We start from the raw sequence: 21,199 nt of genomic DNA, 5'->3' as shown, positions 1-21,199 counted from the left end.
TGTTCTTTATTGTTTTAACTGTACAGTCAAACCTCGGTTTAAGTACGCTTCGGTTTGAGTACTTTCAGTTTAAGTACTCCGCGGACCTGTCTGGAACGGATTAATCCACTTTCCATTACTTTCAATGGGAAAGTTCACTTCAGGGTAAGTACGCTTCAGGTTAAGTACGGACTTCCGGAACCAATTACAGCCATACCTTGGGTTAAGTACGCTTCAGGTTGAGTACTCCGTGGACCCATCTGAAACGGATTAATTCACTTTCCATTACTTTCAATGGGAAAGTTCACTTCAGGTTAAGTACAGACTTCCAGAACCAATTGTGTACTTAAACTGAGGTACCACTGTATTGCATTTTTATATGCTGCCATAAATGTAATATTTCACTATTTAAAAATTCACTAGCTATCACAAAAGAGCATGTTTCTTTGTAACCGCTAAGCACAAAGACAGTCAATAGTAATGAAGTGCAATGGACACTAAGTAAAGTTCTGGAATTTGATTAGTGGAGCGACTATTTTTAATTATCTTCTTACCTTGACTGCATAGTTGTTGAGTGGATCTTTTGCATAAGAAGCTGGGTAGTAGACAGCATCACCAGCCTCACAACATGGCTTGTCACTGGTTAATCTGAAGTCTGACCAGCTGTCTAGCCCAAATCGAAGCTGATCTTTCTGCCCAGACATGAAAAGGTCTTCACATTTGGCAGACAGTTTCTTCAGGGAATCAGTGTGAAGGCTTCTGATTCTGCTCACCACCTCCCCTCGGTTTTCGATTCCTCTATAAAGTGCTTGTCTCTGTGGTTTCTGGACAGTCTTGCCATGTTTGCTGTGGGTAGCAGGTCTACCTGACAGAAACTCCATGCTACTGGAGCACCTGTCTTTCACACCGGTAGCAGTTAGGCTGGAAAAACCATTTGCTGCTGATGAGATTGCCAGTCCATTTTCTGGAGGCCTGTCCAAGGAATCTCCTGACTCATGGTCCATCGCCTTGAATTCGGAGCTGACAGAAGAGCAGGCACTGTTTGCTTCCCAGTTGGTGTCAATGTCATAAGTGGGATTGGCCATCACACACAGGCCACTTTCAAGGGCCTGATTCTGGTGTTCCTTTGGAAGTGGTTCCGTGTGAGCTCTTATAATGGTTTTCTTTGGCAATGGAGGTGGTGTGGGATGTAAGGTAGCCGTCATGTCTGGGTCAGATATTCCCCCAAAAGTAATGGCATCGTCCAAAGCCCCCTTGGGTTGCCGTGGTTGCTTTGGAGGTATCATAGCTGCTCTGGATTGCCCTATGTAACAACAGAAAACAGTTGTCGTATTTTTTTTTAACTTAGAAAGATACATATGCACATGATATTTTCATTGACAGAATGAAGAGGAGCATGAGTATTTCAGTTTAAGGCTGGACAGGAAGTAATTCTTTAGTGGGAAGACTAAAACTTCAGAACCTAAACCAGTATCACTATAACAGAGAATATACAGAGAGACTGCAATTATTTGTTAGATGTTAGTCATTGTTTTGAAGACCTAAATAAAAATCTGTATTTATAAAAACATAGTTGGAATACAGTATAGAAGGAAAATGTTGTTATCTTCAGTTAGAACTATGTTCAGTTGAACATTTGAAGCCCCATAGCATTGTAGCATTGTAGAACAGAGGGATCTTCTAAAAAGTGCAATGACCGAGACTTCCTTAAACCTTTCACATCTCTTTCTACATATATTCATTTAGCACCTATCAAACATGTTCTTAAAGTTGTCTACATTTTTATGGTATAACTATTGCTGAGGTCATTACAAATGGGTTTCAAATAAAATTTAACTCAGAGTACGTAGAACATTTAAAAATTAAATCTTTACTTCAAATGTTTGGGAGGCACAAAAAAGTTAAGCAACAATATTTATTTTTATGAGTTCTGAACACATAAATGTCTGTTCATTCCCATAAGAACATTAAACCATTGCATATTCTCATAACCAGTTTCTCAAGTGAGCATGAAAAACTCAGACAACACATAAAGAAAAAGCAATATATTTCTGTGCTGATGCAAGGTGCTTACCTAAGTTACTATATGTAGCGCTGCAGGCACTCCCATCAGAAGAATCTGACATTTCCTCCCTTTCCTCTTGTCCTTGTGGTATTTTGGGAGGGGACAGTGGAAGAAGGGGCCCATCACTGCCACTGTCCTGCTTTTCAATTGCAGATCTTGGAACCCGAGGGGAACCATCAGGCACTTGACTAAAACAAAAGCAAAAGTTCCAAATGGACACCAGCAATGTAAATTCTTTAGAGGACTGCAGTCTCAGTTTTACTGAACTGACTCATGGTGCCGCAAAAAGCTGCTGTTTTGCTTTTTTCAGAGTTTCTAGCTTAAAAGCTCCTGAATATTCAAAGATGTAGCCATGTTCACTACCACATTAATGGTAGATAGTATTTAATAGTATACAGTATATTGCTACCATTAACCAGTAAAAAAAAGAAAAGAAAGGTTAGGCCCAGTATTTAACACTGGAGAGGTAAGCATTAAAAACTCCATAAAATGCATCCTATCACTCAAGGAGAAAAGATAAAGCAGTTTCAGATTTCAGTCAAGAAAACTGAAAACACTGACTCATTGTCATTTAGCACATCTGTAGTATTCAGCACAATGTATTAAACTAAACTAATCATGCAAAACAATAACATCATTTATTCCAATCAGAGAAAGGCTGCAATCTTATTTAAAAATCTATATATACCAATGGTTCTAAATTATTGTCCAAAACAGTGCAAAACAGGACATGGAAGTATACAGGGTTTATGCTGTATCTATGTGAAGGAAGGATTTCCCATATGAGAACTGGAAGGCAAGATTTTATCGTTAGAGAGGGGTCAATGTCAACATAAAATTGCAGCCTAAAAATGGTTGATCAAAGCACAAAATGCAGCTCACAAGCAATAAACAAATTAGGGCAACCAGTGTTTACATATTACTGAAACCACCTGTACATGCTGGCATAAATAATCCTCAACAGTTAGCAAACCTAGACAGAAAAGTGTTCCCCAAAAATTGTCATGTTACTGAGCCTTTCATTACTGATGTCTGTTTTATTAACATGCAAAAACCAGTGTAAACCACAACATATTAAGTGCAAAACAGTGTACAGCAAAGGGTTAGTCTATGTAATTCCACACATTAGGACACATTCAAAAATCAAATCTGAGAAGTTGTAAATTCACTTTGGGAACTACAGTCATACCTCGACATCCGAACGACTCGACTTCCAAAGGTTTCGACCTTCTTTTCACTGTGCGCCCCCCGTGCACACATTCTGCGCCTGCACAGAAGCGGCACGCAGGGTCGGCGCATGTGCAGAAGTGCAAAATTGCGCTTTGCGCATGCGCACAATGAGCACTTCAACAACCAAAGACTTCGACTTACGAAGACAGCCGCAGAACAGACTGTCTTCGTAAGTCGAGGTACCACTGTAGAGGCATGGAGAAGACAGTGCTTATCAAACCTTATTAACACCCCCCCTTTTTTTACTCACCAATAGATAGAGCTAATCTTTCAAAACAGCCTTTCTCTGATAGCTGTGCTATTTTGAAACAAGGGTTCCTATTACAGGATAGTGTCTCTGATTTTTTTTAATTGATTGGTGAAGTAGAGAACAGGCTCCTTTCTAGCCCCCCAGATATGTGAATTTTTTCTACGTATACTTTTGAGAAACATGCTGCCAAAGTAAATCAACAACTAGTAAGGAAGAAAATTTAAAAAAGAAAGAAGAGGAACTCACCCGCTATATTCACTCACACAGTTCCCCATTAAAGGCAATTCTCTCAGAGCCTTCTTGAGCCTTTTAATCATGTCTCGAAACTCTGGTGAAGCATGTCTCGAAACTCTGGTGGGGTTGGGTGAGCTACAAGTTGTGCAAAGCTGTGAGCAACCAGGACTGAACTCTGCATAGGAATGATTTCACCTAGTGCACCTTGATGTTTACCTCCAGGGGATGGTCTGGGGAATGTGCCAGAACACCTCAGGAAAACCAGCAGAAGCCAAGCCAAAGCCGTGCCCTCTTAACCCTCTCCTGACTACAGCACACAGCTTACATTGTTTCAGAATGGTTTTTTTGGCCAAGTCACTGAACAAGCTGACAAAGTCCCAAGAGTAGTCGCTATCTCCTTGGCAAAAAGAATACATATGAACCTGCTTTTAAAACATGGTCACAAAAACTAAACAGGGGCACACATCAGTTTTAGAACTGCAATCATGAGGCAACAGTCTTGACGGAAGGAGGAATCATCTTCCATTCCCTGGTCAAAGTTGTTTAAAAAGGGGGGGGGGTTCTGGGAGAGCCTCTGTTGGTAATGTACAGAACGTGAGATTTTCAATTCACCACTCAGCTATATATACTATACCCTCCATATCTCAAACTAACATACCTAGTCCAACCCTCTGGCATGCCTGGTGTGTGTGTGTGGGGGGGGGGGGAGAGAGAAATTATGGTTCAAGCCCCACATTGGGCAAAAGATTCCTGCATTGCAGGGGGTTGGACTAAATGATCCTGGTGGTCCCTTCCAACTCCAATTCTATGCATATTACCTTGAGCTCCTAAGACAAAAGTTAGCATAAAGATGCAGCAAACAAACACACAAACAAACAAACAAATCCTACTACAAATCCTGATCGAATCTGGACTGGCCTCCCTGCAAGGGCCAATACAAGCATCCCAACACCCACTGAAGTAAAGGAATATCAATCCCAAGATAGGAACACAGGAAGCTGCTTTAGCTACAGGGGTGGGGGTGGGGGCTAGCCAGGTTTCTTTGCCCCAGGTAAAGCCTCCAGAGGGCTGCCAGTGTGTGTGTACATTTTAAAATCCACCTAGAGATGCCAGAAATTGAACCTAGGCTCTTTGCATGCAAAGCTGGAAAGTGGGAAGCAGCAGGGACTGAAGAAGGAATGAAGAGCCTCCTCTTTCTTTCTTCCAAAGACAAAAAAACAAATAAAACCCACAATTCTTTATTATTTTCCAGCAACTCAGGACCAACTGTCCAGAACAACAAAGTTTAAGGGCCTCTCATTTATATTCTCTTTCAAATTATAAGAAATGTCAATCTCTCACTAGAAGTAGCAAAGACCTGTATCTACTCAACCTAAACTCAACATAAGACAATGGCAATTTCTGATTCAGGCACAAGAATCAAGAATCTAGTGAAGAGGCTAGAGTTCCAAACAGAGGAATGAAGTTTTACTGGTGATATAAATTTTACTCAAAGCTTTAATCTCTTAGCAATTAGAGAAATATGACAACATTTTGAAACATATTTACTTAGAATCCTAGAACTGTAGAGTTGGAAGGGACCAAAAGGGTCATCTAGTCCAATCCCCTGGAATGCAAGAATCTTTTGCCCAACATTGGGCTCGAACCTACAACCCTGAGATTAACAGTCTCATTATCTACTGACTGAGCTATCCCTTCTGGTAGCATAACATTTATCTTTCCCCACCCCCTGCTTCTTCATCTAGTTTCTTACAGGTGACAAGTAGGTCTGTGGATGGACTCCTTCAATGAAGTCTAACCTTAAAAAATCTGATCCTGCCAAGATATACAAGAAACTGGATAAAACCTGAGAAACAGCCCAACCTCAAAGTTCCACTGCCTCCACAAAAATGCAGCATGATGCATATCCCCTTTATATATAAACAAACATGCACACCCCCTTTATATAATCCACCATCACAATGATAGGCAATATCTTCAATTTATTGCTGGCCAAGTCTCTCTCTCTCTCTCTCTCTCTCTCTCTCTCTCTCTCTCTCTCTCTCTCTCTCTCTCTCTCTCTCTCTCTCTCTCTCTCTCATAAATCTTTATTATATTTGTGTGAGTTAATACTTTGTGATAACTTGAAAAGTTATGCTGGCCAAGTCTCTTATGGCCACATGAAAAAATTCAGAAGGCTATGAATCGCTCAAAGTCCATCTTGAGAAAGACATATTCTGTGCCCAATGTTGATGTACATTTTAAAGTTACTATCATAAACCCTAAGCCTTGGATCAAGTGGTAAGTAAGAGCAAGCGTTTTACAGTGAATACAGTATTGGTTGTGGACTCAATACTTGGATTCAAACTTTTGTTCATCATTCATGATGAGCTTATTGAACAGCCTTGAGAAAATACCTCTCTGTTAATGTAACTATCTCACAGGGTTCCTGTTAGGACAAAAAGGAATAACATCACACCCCCCACCATTATCTCTATAGAAATAGGAGAGATACCTTGATGCTTGTTGGCTATTCCTCCTGAAACCATGTATGCAAGAGAAGCACTGATTGACTGAGAGGAGGGGAAGGTAGTTAGTTCAGACCTCAAATGCTCAATCTTCCTAGAAATAGCAGTAAAGAAAAGGTTCTTGGTGCAGAACTTAGATTATTGTGTCATCAACAACCGACAGACTTCTCTCTTCATTTGCATGTTTGAAAGTGACAAGACAAGGCTTCAATGAAGACTTCAGAATGCTGAATGGCAAAACTTCTGCCTGCCAGAGTCCTAAATACATAAGGCAGTTGCAGGGGTGACAAAAGAAAAAAGCAGATGCCAAAGAAGAGGTGGGGATAGGACCTTTGCTTTATTGCATTTGTTGCCAAACTTGCTACCCCAACTGAGGTGCTAGCTGGAGGGAAGGGCACTTGCTGGGTGCATGTTTACTACCCTTGCTCCTTCTTAGGCAGTTTTCCAGTCATCCGTACTCTCTCCCTTCCCACATCCTACAAGATCATGAGATCTACTGAGAGTTTGGGCAGGCATTCCCATTGTCAAGTCCTGCAGGAGAAATCCCCCCCCCCCCAATACCAGGGCCACATCATATCAAGATTGTATGCGATGGGCCCAATCACTGACCCAGTTACCATTTTCCTTCCTACATTCCACCTCAAACTAGCTGACGGTGACTTGATAAACCACAACCAATGTTCTATCCTGATCTAGAGTGCTTTCCCCCAAATCTGCTACAATGTACAAAAGTTGTGTGACAATTGTTGCAGGTTTCTAAACAGACTAAGCAAAAGGATTTCCAGAAGGTAGAAAGCTTTAAAAGGTCTTTTACCGTCTCAGTACTGCATCACTCCAGCCACCCCTGGTCCCAAGTCAAGGACTCTTTTACTATCTGCCTGCTAAATTCTAAATTTTCTAGTTCTTGTGCAAAGAGCCAGAATACCTCTGACAAAAGGAAAAATGCATTGAGTCAAGGTCACGAGGTATCTATCACAGGGAGCAACTGTGTGCTGTCCCTCAAAATGAGTTGCTAATTGGTTCAGTTTAGAGGGCATCAATGTTATCTTTTCTCAAACACCTGACAGAGCTGCATAAAATGAGTAAAATAAAAAAATTCCTTCAGTAGCACCTTAAAGACCAACTAAGTTTATATTTTGGTATGAGCTTTCGTGTGCATGCACACTTATAGTGTGCATGCACACGAAAGCTCATACCAAAATATAAACTTAGTTGGTCTTTAAGGTGCTACTGAAGGAATTTTTTTATTTTGCTTCGACTCAGACCAACACGGCTACCTACCTGTAAATAAAATGAGTAATCAGTGAATTCTGGCTTGGTGGCTCCAAACTGTTAGGAAGTTTTTGATGGGGGGGGGGCAAGCTGGCTGGTGGTGGCTCTCACATCATCTTTTGTTAGAATTCTAGCAGCTTGATGGAAACTTTGTAATATAACTAATGCTAAGCACAGCATGCATTTTGATATTTAATTATTCTAGATTAGGAGTAGCCAATGTAGCAGTTTACATTTGTTGTTGGATTACAGTTCCTTTCATTCTTGACCACTGGCCATGCAGGGTGAGACTGATGGGTTTGTAGTCCAAAACCAGCAGAAGGCACCAGTTACCTACCCTTATTCCAGATCTTAAGTGGGATGGCATTTTCTTTAAAGTTAACCCATTTAACCTCCATTTGTTTCTCCAACCCTCCAACCTTCACGACTCTCTGTTTTATCAAATTCTAAAAGCAACAGATATAATTAAGAATATGCACCAATTTATTATGTTTCTCCCCGCCCCCATATGGGTTTGAGGGATACCCAAACAATAATAAAGTAAGTAATAACTTTAAAATAACTATGTAGGGCTGGATTTCCCCTAAATTTTACTTATGTAACTCTTAGTCAAAATGGTTTCCAAATATGCCTTGACCATGTGGTATAAAAACTTTCTATATTGTTTACCTGCAGAAACTAACACATGAATGTAAAGTGACCAAGGGCTCTGCTACACCACAATATTTTGCAGCCATATGGGAGCCTTGGTTGTTTTTTTTTTTACTTATATTAACATTCACATCTTGTTCCAGGTAAGTACAATATCATTTGGAATAATTATTGAACTTCTTTGGCCCGTTGTTTTCTTCTCATGACCTCTGAATGTTTTCTTTCTTTGCTGTCCCACTAGTGTTAGTTGTATGTGTAGTTTTGCTTCTTAATGAATTTGTGTTCTATGTTTTTGAGCTAATCAGTAAGATTGAATAGAAGAGAGCCACGTAAAACACTTCATTTAGGATTGCTCTTTATTGCTATATTTTTTGTTGATTTTTTTTAAAAAAATGGCTATCAAACCTCGAAAGTCACCTTTTCCCATGTCCTCCCCTCCTGTATGTTTGCAACAAGAACTTGAAAGCTTTGAATCTCCTTAAAGTAACAGGTCTAATTAAGCCATATGGATTACATAGGCACAGATTTTGCTTAAAACAGGATGGCAAATCCTAAATCACAGTCTAAAACAGAACATGAACATCTAAATCTGCATTTTGTCTCCCCAAAATATAAACATGATTAAAAGGGCACTTTGGGGTATGTGTGTCGATTCTGAGTTCATGCAAAGGAAGGATTCAAGAGAGATGCAGGGAATTTCTCTTGCAATTGCTCAGAGGAGGGTAGTTGCAAAAACCCTTGAGAAGAAAATAATACCGTATTTTTCGCACCATAAGGCACACCTGACCATAAGGTGCACCTAGTTTTTAGAGGAGGAAAACAAGGAAAAAAATACCCTGAATGAAACAGTGGATGTATGATTTTTTGTGGTTCATACTGTGGCCTGAGGATCCATGTGCTTTTACCTCCCACCCCCCCACCCCCAGGCAGCCTCTTTTATCTCTAGCGTCTCTTATCTCACTCCCAATCCTTGCCGATCAGCTGCTCAGCTTTTGGCTAGACTCCAAGGGCTGGCATTGAAGGGGCGGGGTTGAGAGAAAAGTGACAGGAATGTTTGAACGTTTCAGCTGATATTGCAGCTACAGAACAGAAGCAAAAAAAGGGGGGTGAATGAAAGAACAATGCTCAAGAATGTGAAGGGTAGGTTTATGTTGTAGCAGAGCAGAAAGAAGACCTGATTCAAGCTCCAGTTCCGACATGTGAGGAGAAGGGGGAGGGGGACAAGCAAAGTCTCTCTCTCTCTCTCTCTTTCTCTCTCTCTCTCTGTGCGTGTGTGTGTAGCAAAGGGGGACAGAGAGATAAAGGATGCAATGAGGATGGGGGGGGAGAGAAGAAAAGGAGGACCAGTTTGATGAGGGAAACACCGTGGGGGGGGGGAGTGTGGAAATCCTAAAAGGAATTTGGGGGGAGCAGGGTGGGGTGGAGAGAATCGCAGTGCATGGAGAGGGGAAGAAAAGAACAATAGTCCGTGGCCGAAGAAGACACAGAAAGAAAGAGAGAGAGAAGCATGGGGAAAGTGGAGGGGGACAGGGAAGAGAGAGGAAAATAAAAGAGAAAAGCCACAATCAGGTTTGGATGGCAGCAAGGGAGCAATGAAGGAGCCGAATGAAACGGAGGGTGTGTGTGGACGAGAAAGCCTTCAATGACTGGGAGTTGTGTGTCTGTGTGTGAGTGAAAAGAGGATAGAAAAGCAAGTCAGCCTTTCCAGCAGGGAAACTGTGGAAGGGGAAAGAAAGAGGGAGGGGAACACTCGACCACCCTCCTACCACTCTTTCCTGGGGGGGGGGGGGAGATGAACCCCACCCCCATCCCTTACACACCCCGCTGAGGGGGCGCCCCTCTCCCTGCGAGGGCGGGAAGTGCCCTGAGGCGAAAGTATGCGGGATTGAGGTGACGTCCGTCTGCTGGCTTGCCCTCCTGCGTGCCTAACCTGTGGGGAGCAGTGAGGCAGCGGCAGCAGCGGCCAGCAGGAGGAGGGCGAGGGCGGCATGAGGGCCCCGCAGCGCGGCGAGGGCAAAGGCGAGCCGAGGGGCGGCGAGGAGGAGGAGGGCCTCTCCCGCTCACACACCCCCTGGCACTGCTGGTCCCAAGCAGGAGAGGGGGCAGTTTCCCTTGCTTGCTCGCTCTTTGCTGGACAAGAGGTGCTGTGCCTCGCCGGTGGGGCGGCTGAGGGAGAAGCGGACGGCGGCAACTGAGACTCTGCGGAAGGGGGCGGGGAGCCTCGTTGTGCACCGGGTGGGGGCAGCGAGCAGGGAGGAGTGAGGAGGGACGGGCGGAAGTCATGGCTTTGGCGGCGGAGGCATCCCTCAGCTCCCGACTGCAGTGGCAGCCAAGGGATCCTGCTGTGCTGGAGCCATGCCATTCGCTCCATAAGATGCTCTGACTTTTTCTCTTCCTTTTTAGGAGGGAAAAATTGTGTCTTATTTGAATCCCTGCTTGAGCTCCCGTTGCTCGGTCCCAGCTCCTGCCAACCTAGCAGTTCGAAAGCATGTCAAAGTGCAAGTATATAAATAGGTACCACTACAGGGGGAAGGTAAACGGTGTTTCCATGTGCTGCTCTGGTACGCCAGAAGCGGCTTTGTCATGCTGGCCACATGACCTGGAAGCTTTACGCTGGCTCCCTCAGCTAATAACGCAAGATGAGCGCCGCAACCCCAGGAGTCGGTCACGATTGGACCTAATGGTCAGGGGTCCCGTTACCTTTACCTTAAAGGTAAAGGTAAAGGGGACCCTGACCATCAGGTCCAGTCGTGTCCGACTGGGGTTGCGGCGCTCATCTCGCTCTACAGGCCGAGGGAGCCAGCGTTTGTCCGCAGACAGCTTCCGGGTCATGTGGCCAGCATGACAAAGCTGCTTCTGGCGAACCAGAGCAGCACACGGAAACGCCGTTTACCTTCCCACCGGAGCGGTCCCTATTTATCTACTTGCACTTTGATGTGCTTTCGAACTGCTATGTTGGCAGGAGCTGGGACCGAGCAACGGGAGCTCACCCCGTTGCAGGGATTCAAACCGCCGACCTTCTGATCAGGAAGCCCTAGACTCTGTGGTTTAACCCACAGCGCCACCTGGGTCCCACCTTTACCTTACTGTCCTTCAATGAAACAGAAAGAGCGCATGGGGGAGACAGAAGCAGAACTATGGTAATTCGCCTTGAATACTATAGGCTCAAATACTCAATTTGCAGAGCACTACAGAATGTTAAAAACCTAAAATATGGAAATATTTTAGGATATCACTGAAATATTCCAGGATATCAGCCTGGCCACAGCTCTCCACCCTTACACATCAGCAATAAAAGAAGTGGGCACAGTATATCGATGGGGCTTCCTTTTTAAGTTGATAGTCCAGCACAAAGGCAGAACATGGGTTGTGGGTGATAACCAACAGCCTGACAACATGCTAAAAGAGCTCCATCTCCAAGCAGCAGATGACACCCCCCCCCAAGCTCCCATCCTCAGCTCATGCCTGCAAGAGCACCGTCTCAAGCTGGACAATTAAGAAATGCAGGAAGAAGGAAGGCAACTAAGCAGAAAGTAAGAAATTTGTTTTGTTTTATTTCCTTATGCGTGAAAAGGATCTGGATTCTACTCTAACAAGTACAACAGTAAATGGTAAGAGCCCTTGTCCCAGGCTGGGAAGAGAAGATGTGAAGATTAGCAAGAAGCCCCTGCCTGTCCTGGTAATTGGGATCTCCATCACTCCTATGTTCCTGATGGCATGCTGGAAATCTACCCGAAGATTTGTGTACATAGCTTTCAGTTTATGTCATTTGATTTTCAAGGTAGAAGTGATGTATATGATATTTACATATTGTTTTGATGTATTCCTTTTTTATGTGGTAGACCAGTATTGTTTGTTATTGATTCTGTTTTGTTTACTCATGAATGTAATGCTATGAAAACTCAATAAAAACTGACATGATTTGCCTCACAGCTAATCAAAGTACAGTTGTGCCTTGGTTATGCAACAGCTTAGTTCCTGAACATTTTGGCTCCCGAAGACCACGAACCCGGAAGTGACTGTTCTGGTTTGTGAACTCTTTTTGGAAGCCGAATGTCTGATGGGGCTTCTGATTGGTTGCAGCTGCTTCCTGTAGCCAATCAAAAGCCGTGCTTTGGTTTCCGAACATTTTGGAAATTGAACAGACTTCTGGAACGGATTCCGTTTGACTTCCAGGGTACGACAGTATGACATAATTGTTTACATTTCACATAATCTTTTTTCCTTCCTCTAAAGTAGCAATGAATGAAAAAAAAATTGACAACTCAAAGTATAACAAATATAGCATACACAGGTAACAAAACTATATGGCAAGAATATACACCCCATCAATATAAGTGCAGTATCATGAGGTTTTTCAGTTCTGATTTTATTTTCACAGATAATAATTTCTAGAAATATGTTACTTCAAACACTAGGGGTGCAATACTATATAGATTTTCTGGGTTCATCCAACTTAGGATGGAAAATGGTCAAGCATATCTCAGTGTTTGTAATAGATCACAGGTACTGATATTTTAAGGTTAAAAATCAGTGGTCCAGTTTCTCTGATGTCTTATTTCAGTAAAACATGGACAGTAAAACAGAACAAAGAGTATTGTGGTATTATAATGATTAACAAATTTACTATGCCACAAGCTTTTGGGGACCAGAGCCTGTTGGGAGTGTTGTGGGTATCAAGGAGTTAACACTGTGTTAAGTGGAAATGCTGACTCATGCGGCATGAGTCAGCATCATGAGTGGTGGGGCATTGACGAACTGATCTATAGCCAGTTAGGATAAAGACAGTGGTATCTTGGTTCCCAAAATTAATCCGTTCCGGAAGTCTGTTCTAAAACCAAAGCATTCTAAAACCAAGGCACGCTTTCCTATAGAAAGTAATGCAAAATGGATTAATCTGTTCCAGACTTTTAAAAACAACCCCTAAAACAGCAATTTAACATGAATTGTACTATCTAACACAGGCATCGGCAACCTCCAGCCCATGGAGTATGAGCTGGATTGGGGCAGCTCAGCTGGGGAGTACGAAGCCTCTGCTTCCCAGCTGAGAGATCTTCGCCCCTACTCCTGCTTGCACAGGAGTAGGAGTTGGATCGGGGCAGCTCAGCTGGAGAGGTGCAGGCTCCGTCACTTTTCCATTGAGGAGTGTGTGGCTGTGTTCACCTCAATAGAGAAGTTTAAAGGAGCATTGTGTGGCAATGTGGAGACAGCCTGACAACTGCCTCAGCAACAGTTTAGGGGCTCTCAGATACAGCTGCTGGGCTGCCTCCAGCTTCCCCACCCCAGCAACCAGGGCTGGTGCGTCCATAAAGGCGAGCTAGGCAGCCACCTAGAGCGCCGTCATGCAGGGGGCGCTGCCAGCCTGCCCCCCGCTTTCCCTCCTCCTGCTGCTGGCTGCTGAGGCGCTTCCCTGCAATGCCCTGCAGGGGGCGCAGGGCCGCGCCGCACGACGGGGAGGCGGGGTAGAGCCCATGTACCTGAGTGTGGAGCTTACAGAGAAAGCTATGTATGACATTTGATGTGCTTAGAAAGTACCTGCCACCAAATGCATTCATCCATCCATAACGCTTAGGTAACACAGATAATCCTTACATAGTTCAGACTTCAATTGGGGCACAAGGAAAGGGGCATATGACAACTAGCTGACTACAGATGTAGTGTGCAAGTTGAATCACATGTACAAATACAAATATATACTACATATTATTATGGAATCAAGCATGGAAACATGTACCCATTTTGCAGATGGGGGCTCTGAGGCCAATAATTTATATTTCCAAGGAAACAAGCCACCACCTTAGTCCTATGGAGAATTAGGTTTGGCTAACTCTGCAAGAATTAAATTGCAACCCTCATATACTACAGGCCACCTGAATTTTTGTGGTCAAATAAAAAAGTTTGGGGAGGACTGTAGCTCAATGAGGGGAAAAGAGAGGACCCAAACAATTACCGCCCAGTCAGCCTGACATCAATACCAGGAAAGATTCTAGAGCAGATCATTAAGCAAACCTACCTAGAAAGAAACTCTGTGATCACTAAAAGTCAGCATGGGTTTCTGAAAAATAAGTCATGTCAGACTAATCTGATCTCATTTTTTGACAGAATTACAAGCCTGGTAGATGAAGGGAACGCTGTGGATGTAGCCTATCTTGATTTCAGCAAGGCCTTTGACAAGGTGCCCCATGATATTCTTGTAAAGAAGCTGGTAAAATGCGGGCTAGACAATGCTACCATTCAGTGGATTTGTAACTGGCTTACTGACTGAACCCAAAGGGTGCTCATCAATGGCTCCTCCTCATCCTGGAGAGTAGTGACTAGTGGGGTGCCACAGGTTTCTGTCTTGGGCCCAGTCTTATTCAACATCTTTATCAATGACTTAGATGATGGGCTTGAGGGCATCCTGAGCAAGTTTGCAGACGACACCAAATTGGGAGGGGTGGCTAATACCCCAGAGGACAGGATTACACTTCAAAATGACTTTAACAGATTAGACAACTGGGCCAAAGCAAACAAGATGAATTTCATAGAATCATAGAATCATAGAGTTGGAAGAGACCACAAGGGCCATCCAGTCCAACCCCCTGCCAAGCAGGAAACACCATCAAAGCATTCCTGACAGATGGCTGTCAAGCCTCTGCTTAAAGACCTCCAAAGAAGGAGACTCCACCACACTCCTTGGCAGCAAATTCCACTGCCGAACAGCTCTTACTGTCAGGAAGTTCTTCCTAATGTTTAGGTGGAATTTTCTTTCTTGTAGTTTGAATCCGTTGCTCCGTGTCCGCTTCTCTGGAGCAGCAGAAAACAACCTTTCTCCCTCCTCTATATGACATCCTTTTATATATTTGAACATGGTTATCATATCACCCCTTAACCTTCTCTTCTCCAGGCTAAACATACCCAGCTCCCTAAGCCGTTCCTCATAAGGCATCGTTTCCAGGCCTTTGACCATTTTGGTTGCCCTCTTCTGGACACGTTCCAGCTTATCAGTATCCTTCTTGAACTGTGGTGCCCAGAACTGGACACAGTACTCCAGGTGAGGTCTGACCAGAGCAGAATACAGTGGTACTATTACTTCCCTTGATCTAGATGCTATACTCCTATTGATGCAGCCCAGAATTGCATTGGCTTTTTTAGCTGCTGCATCACACTGCTGACTCATGTCAAGTTTGTGGTCTACCAAGACTCCTAGATCCTTTTCACATGTACTGCTCTCAAGCCAGGTGTCTCCCATCCTGTATTTGTGCCTTTCATTTTTTTTGCCCAAGTGTAGTACTTTACATTTCTCCTTGTTAAAATTCATCTTGTTTGCTTTGGCCCAGTTGTCTAATCTGTTAAGGTCATTCTGAAGTGTGATCCTGTCCTCTGGGGTGTTAGCCACCCCTCCCAATTTGGTGTCATCTTAATGTAAAGTACTACACTTGGGCAAAATATATACAGTATATGAAAGGCACAAATACAGGATGGGTGACACCTGGCTTGAGAGCAGTACATGTGAAAAGGATCTAGGAGTCTTGGTAGACCACAAACTTAACATGAGTCAGCAGTGTGATGCAGCAGCTAAAAAAGCCAATGCAATTCTGGGCTGCATCAATAGGAGTATAGCATCTAGATCAAGGGAAGTAATAGTACCACTGTATTCTGCTCTGGTCAGACCTCACCTGGAGTACTGTGTCCAGTTCAAATATATGAAAGGATGTCATATGGAGGAGGGAGAAAGATTGTTTTCTGCTGCTCCAGAGAAGTGGACATGGAGCAATGGATTCAAACTTCAAGAAAGAAGATTCCACCTAAACATTAGGAAGAACTTCCTGACAGTAAGAGCTGTTCGGCAGTGGAATTTGCTACCATGGAGTGTGGTGGAGTCTCCTTCTTTGGAGGTCTTTAAGCAGAGGCTTGACAGGCATATGTCAAGAATGCTTTGATGGTGTTTCCTGCTTGGCAAGGGGTTGGACTGGATGGCCCTTGTGGTCTCTTCCAACTCTATGATTCTATGATTCAATGACAGAGCATCTGTTTTACATGCAGATAGGCCTGAGAGATACTCTTGCCTGAAACCCTGGAGAGTCAGTGTTATCAATACTGAGCTAAATGGACCATTGGTCTCACTCCATATAAGGCAGTTTCCTATATTCCTATCGAAAGTAGGAGGAAATGGAAACCTGTGGTTCTTGCTCGGATCATAGCAAGTCTGATTCTATGCATAAATCCCATCAGCCCCAACCCTTATGGACAACTGTATGGGGAGGTGATAGGAGTTGTAGTCCAACAACACCTGCAGGGCAACAGGTTCCACAGTCCAACTTTATACAGAAGGGGGTTCTGCATCAGGCCCACTTTTATCAGTGGGTACCCGCAATACACAGGTGGCCTGTGCTGGTCCAATGCAGATCACTGCTTATCCAAATGGATAAATATGTATGTGCAACCAGCTATCCTCCTCTTAGGGCTGCTGAGAGAACGGTTGGTTGGCTGGGGGGGGGGGGCACCAGAAGGTGATCTCGCCTAGGGTGCAAAAAACCCTAGCACCGGCCCTGCCAGCAACTATTCCGCCTGACTGCCTTCAGGTGGTGCAGGGGCTCTGATGCTGAGGTGGGGGACATTAAAAACTAACAAGGACAGGACTGCCTTCAGATGTCTTCGCAACAGAGCCCAGTTCATCAGATGCAAAGCCTCTTTATACATTTGATAAAGTGATCATGGAAGCTTATACCATAATAAATTAGTCGGCAAGGTGCCAAAGCTCATGTTTCCCGCCCCTCCCCAGCAAGTTAGGCCACGGTTCTGCTCCCTGTGTACAAAGAGGCTCTATATCAGGCATCTCCAGATGTTTTGGACTACAATTCCCATCTTCCCCAACCACTGGTCCTGTTAGCTAGGGATCATGGGAGTTGTAGACGTAAACATCTGGAGGGCCACAGTTTGGGGATGCCTGCTCTATATACTGATGCATAACCCTCCCCCTGCCATTTAATCCTTCACCATCACCATCACATTGCTGAGAAACATTAACTGACACACTCCTCTCCATCCTCCTACCCATGTTGGGCCACTACTCCTAGCTCTCTTATGAGCACCGTGTGTGCTGGGGTGCTTCTCATAAATAGCTCCACATGCTGCACTGCACCTGATGTGAGGCTGGCATGAAAAGGGAGGGTTAGGGTTCAGTTCCATGTGGAGTCCCTCTGCACTTTATTCTCCATACACAAATGGAGTTTTAGGCAGTTCCACGAAATCTACTGAACACTGGTTTGAAGGAACACAGTGTTGTTAATAAATATATTCCCAAAAACTTTGTGGTGTTACCATTAATGGAAATGACTGTCTAATGAATTGTAAACATTATGTGTACATTTATTTAGCAGCTTTTAAATTTCTCACTTTTGGAAATATATAGCAAGGTGCATTAATTGTCACGTGAAACCTTTATCTATTTTTACCTGAGAATTTCCTTTGGAATATTAGGTGGTGAAGAATGGGTCTTCAGATTTTCTTCCAATACCTTTGAAGACTTCTCCCTCTCATCTCTTTCAGATATCAAAACTTCAACTGCTGGCTCTACTTCAGTCTTGTTTTGATCAGATTTTGCCTCCATCTTTGCTTGTTCACATTTAAACATAAACACAATTGAGGGTTTCTCACTTGAATCTGATTTTGACTCACTGAACCAATTATGGCGTTGAACAGGAGGAGGTGGAAGCATATGAATGACAGTTCCATCAAGACCCAGCAGTTTCCCCTTCTCTCTTTCTCTCTCTTCCTCATCATCAGTCTTTCTGCGACGAAAGAAGCTCTTAAATGATATCCAACGCTTGGGCTTTGCATCAACAGCTCGTCTACCTTCAGAACGCAATACTGATTCAGCCTCTGTTGATCTTATGGGGCTCGTGGGTTTGGTCCAATTGCTGAAATGTCTTTGCAACACTTTGCTGGCATGATATGGTGAAGAGGTGGAACGAGGAGGAGGAAATGGGGGAGTCTGTTCAGTTTTGGGACTTGTGGTATTCTGGGAGGCAGCCACTGGCTTTGAGGAATAGGCAACTAGTGACTTGGGCAGGGTTTCCTTAGGCTCCATTTCTGTGGAATTCCCTGCCTCACTCTCAGGACTCGACTGTGTGGTAAAGAGAGATTTGGGCCGCACTGGGACACTTTCACCTGTGTCTGCATCAGGAGGCAGAGAGTACAATTCTTCTGCACTGCAAGACTTGGGTCCAGTCTGAGGTACTTCTGGGGGAGACTGTGGAGGTTGGATAGAAGCCACAATTTGTGATAGTACTGTACAGGCATTTTCCCTACTTCCACTACATATCTCCCGCGTCTCTTCTGTTTTGGCCACAGGATCATGAAGAGTTCTTGGTATTTTTGTTGGGGAGCTGTGATCAGAGCTTTTGGATGAAGTCAGACCTTTGCCAAGACAGCTGTTGAACTCCTGAACCTTCTGAGCCACAGAGCCCAGTCTTCTCTCAGAGCTATTGGTTAACCCTTTAGCCTGGGAGAGTTCAGTAGATTTGCTAGTTATGTTTTTCAGAGCGGCACTTTCTGTTTCTATTTCTTCATATGTGTGGCTGATGACACTTGTGGTTTTATCTTTTACAGAGAGCTCTCCACTAGTCCCTAGAAAACTTTTATAGATTGCTAAATTGTCATATGCATTGGGATTGATTACAATAGGAACTTTGATTGCATTCTTACAACTTCTAGCATACGTTGGCTCATCATGAATAATGATTGGGAAGGGTGGCATGCCAGCATTATTGTAACTATTGAATTTTATTTCAGACAGGTTAGGAGATTTAACAGGGATTGTTTTTGTAGAAATATTGGTCGATGTAGGTGAAGTAGGAGCAGATTTGTGAATGTTCTTCCTTAAAGGTACAGAAGGTCCTGGGGGGTTGGGAATTAGTTCCACTTTAGGAATCTTTTGCCGTGGGCTTGTACTGGAAGTCCAAACTTCCTGGTACCTGACTGCACTAGCTTTTTTAAGATTGGTGTTCACTTGCCCAGATGATACAGAATGAGGTGCAGCCTTTGTACTTAGAGTATCGGGTGAATTTGGGTTAGATAAGGTACTCTTTGAATCACAGCTTCTCGTTTGATTCTCTATACATTCATGGGTCATGGCTGCTGATACATCCACAATAGTGTATGGCTTGCATATGGGTTGTTCCATGTTTACTACCCTGTAAGGTTTTGCTTGTTCTTCAATAGTGAGTAAACTTGCAGCTGCTGCTTGACTTTGCATACCTGAAGGACTACAGCATTCTTGCTTATCACTTTGAACAGCAATCTTGCCATCCTTTTCTTCCAACCTAAGAGCAAGCACAGCCTTATGAGTCTCCAAAGATTTGGTAGCAGTTTGAAGGTTTTTAGTTACAACTGTCAATTGCTGATCATCACAAAAGTTTTTATATTCTTCCTCAATTAATTTGATATCTTTAGGAGTGCTAGGAGATAATCCACCATTGTAGAGCTTTTGAGAAGAACTGCTTGCTGTCCCAGAGTGAGACTCTTCAGTCAAAGAAGAGTCAGGAGACATGGAATCAGACGACACCATGCTTTGCATGCTTGCTTGCCCATAAAGAATCACAGCGTCATCTCCATAACCATTCAAAATTTCATCATAGCTATCATCATAGTCCACAGCACAAATCCTCTGGAGAGATTTGTTCCTTAAAGGCACTGTGTTCCATTTTTTGTCAACACAAAATCGGACAGGTGATAGTGTATTAGCCCTAAAGTTAGCAAAGCGTGGCTGTCCCCTCATGCGAATTTCCATTGCCAGCAGCTCTTCATCACTTTCATCCCAGCTCTCATGGTCTTCATGCATATTGCCAAAAAGCAGATCATCCTCACTCTCATCCTCACTGGAGAATTCTGGGTAACAGAAACGACCACCTTCATTACTTATTACATCAGTGCTTCCACTCAGAACAACATGCTTATTTTGCAAATCCTTAATGGCACCCAACATGCAACTTGGAGGGACCTTTCTTTCTAATGATTTTTTATAACAATTGTTTATTCTTCCCAAGAATGCTTCCCTTGAATTAATTTCATTTCCTGTTAGAGAAGACGAGGTGTCCAAGCCTGCAATTTCCTTCAACATTTCTGTCAGTCCATTATTGTTGCTTGGAGCTTTACCTAAACCATCACTATTCCCATAAGGCCTAAGAACATGACTATAACCTTCAATTATTTCTTCATTATTATTATTGTTATGTGGTTTTTTGTTCAAGACAGTCCTATTTTGGTTCCAGCCTGCAACTGGCTTGTTCTCGCAAAGATCTTGTGGGCCAACCTCGCCACATATGCCCTGTCCATCTACTGTCATCATGGTGGGTTTCACAGCTATAGTGGGTTTTTTTGCCACAGGAGGTCGAAAATTTCCTGTATTTTTAGTACGTTGGTTGTTGCTGTGACTTGCATTGATTTTCAAATTTGTAGGGACTGGAGGTTTTTCAGAAGCTGGAGGCAGTTGGTGCAAGTTTTTTGGCTTGAAACAGTTTTTACATTCACCAGGTTTCCAGACATGTTCAGTGAATGCATTGCAAGCAGACATTTTCCCAGGGCTGAGCACCTGACTCAGAAGTTGTTCAATGCATGGTAAGATCATTCATTTGTTATCGTCTTGCTTGTTCATCGTCTGTGTAATCAAATCCTGGTCATCCTAAAAAAGAAGAAAAAATGGTCATAAATGATCAGTGAGAAGTTAGTTCCTACTCAAGAGGTTATGCCTCCCAATCTGTACTAGAAGGAACTTCAGAAGTTCTATTTACCCTTCCATCTTTCAACCAAACTTACTTCAGAGGGTTATTGTGAGATGAAACAGCTTTACAGAGAACCCAGAGAAAGGGCAGGATTAAAAAATGTAGGAAAAAACCCTCAAAGTGTTTTAATATAGGAACAAACCAACACTTTATCAGCCTTCCCTAACCTGACATGACCATGGAATACATAATCCCAGCAAGAAGTACAACTTGATAAACTAACACTAGGTTGTATCCAACTAAGCCT

At 43.4% G+C, this 21,199-nt stretch overlaps 1 protein-coding gene across 3 annotated transcripts in view; it reads right to left on the bottom strand.

The window, feature by feature from the left end:
- PEAK1 (pseudopodium enriched atypical kinase 1) overlaps positions 1-21,199 on the bottom strand; it is a 76,118-nt gene that overhangs the window by 15,588 nt on the left and 39,331 nt on the right. For 2 of the 3 annotated variants that reach the window (XM_035112191.3, XM_035112189.3), the window contains 3 exons: positions 17,626-20,852; positions 2,054-2,232; positions 534-1,282 (listed from right to left, as the gene is read on the bottom strand). In XM_035112191.3, coding sequence (XP_034968082.2) covers positions 534-1,282; positions 2,054-2,232; positions 17,626-20,798 — 4,101 coding nt within the window. In that variant the 5' untranslated portion in view covers positions 20,799-20,852. Of the gene's footprint in view, positions 1-533; positions 1,283-2,053; positions 2,233-3,770; positions 3,894-17,625; positions 20,853-21,199 lie in introns of all 3 variants that reach the window. The other variant, XM_035112193.3, reaches the window with a different exon arrangement.

The sequence above is a fragment of the Zootoca vivipara genome, chromosome Z1, assembly GCF_965207765.1.
Source record: "Zootoca vivipara chromosome Z1, rZooViv2.hap1.1, whole genome shotgun sequence".
NCBI lineage: Eukaryota > Metazoa > Chordata > Lepidosauria > Squamata > Lacertidae > Zootoca > Zootoca vivipara.
The sequence above is the reverse complement of the archived record's forward strand: the minus strand, read 5'-3'. Positions and strand labels throughout refer to the sequence as shown.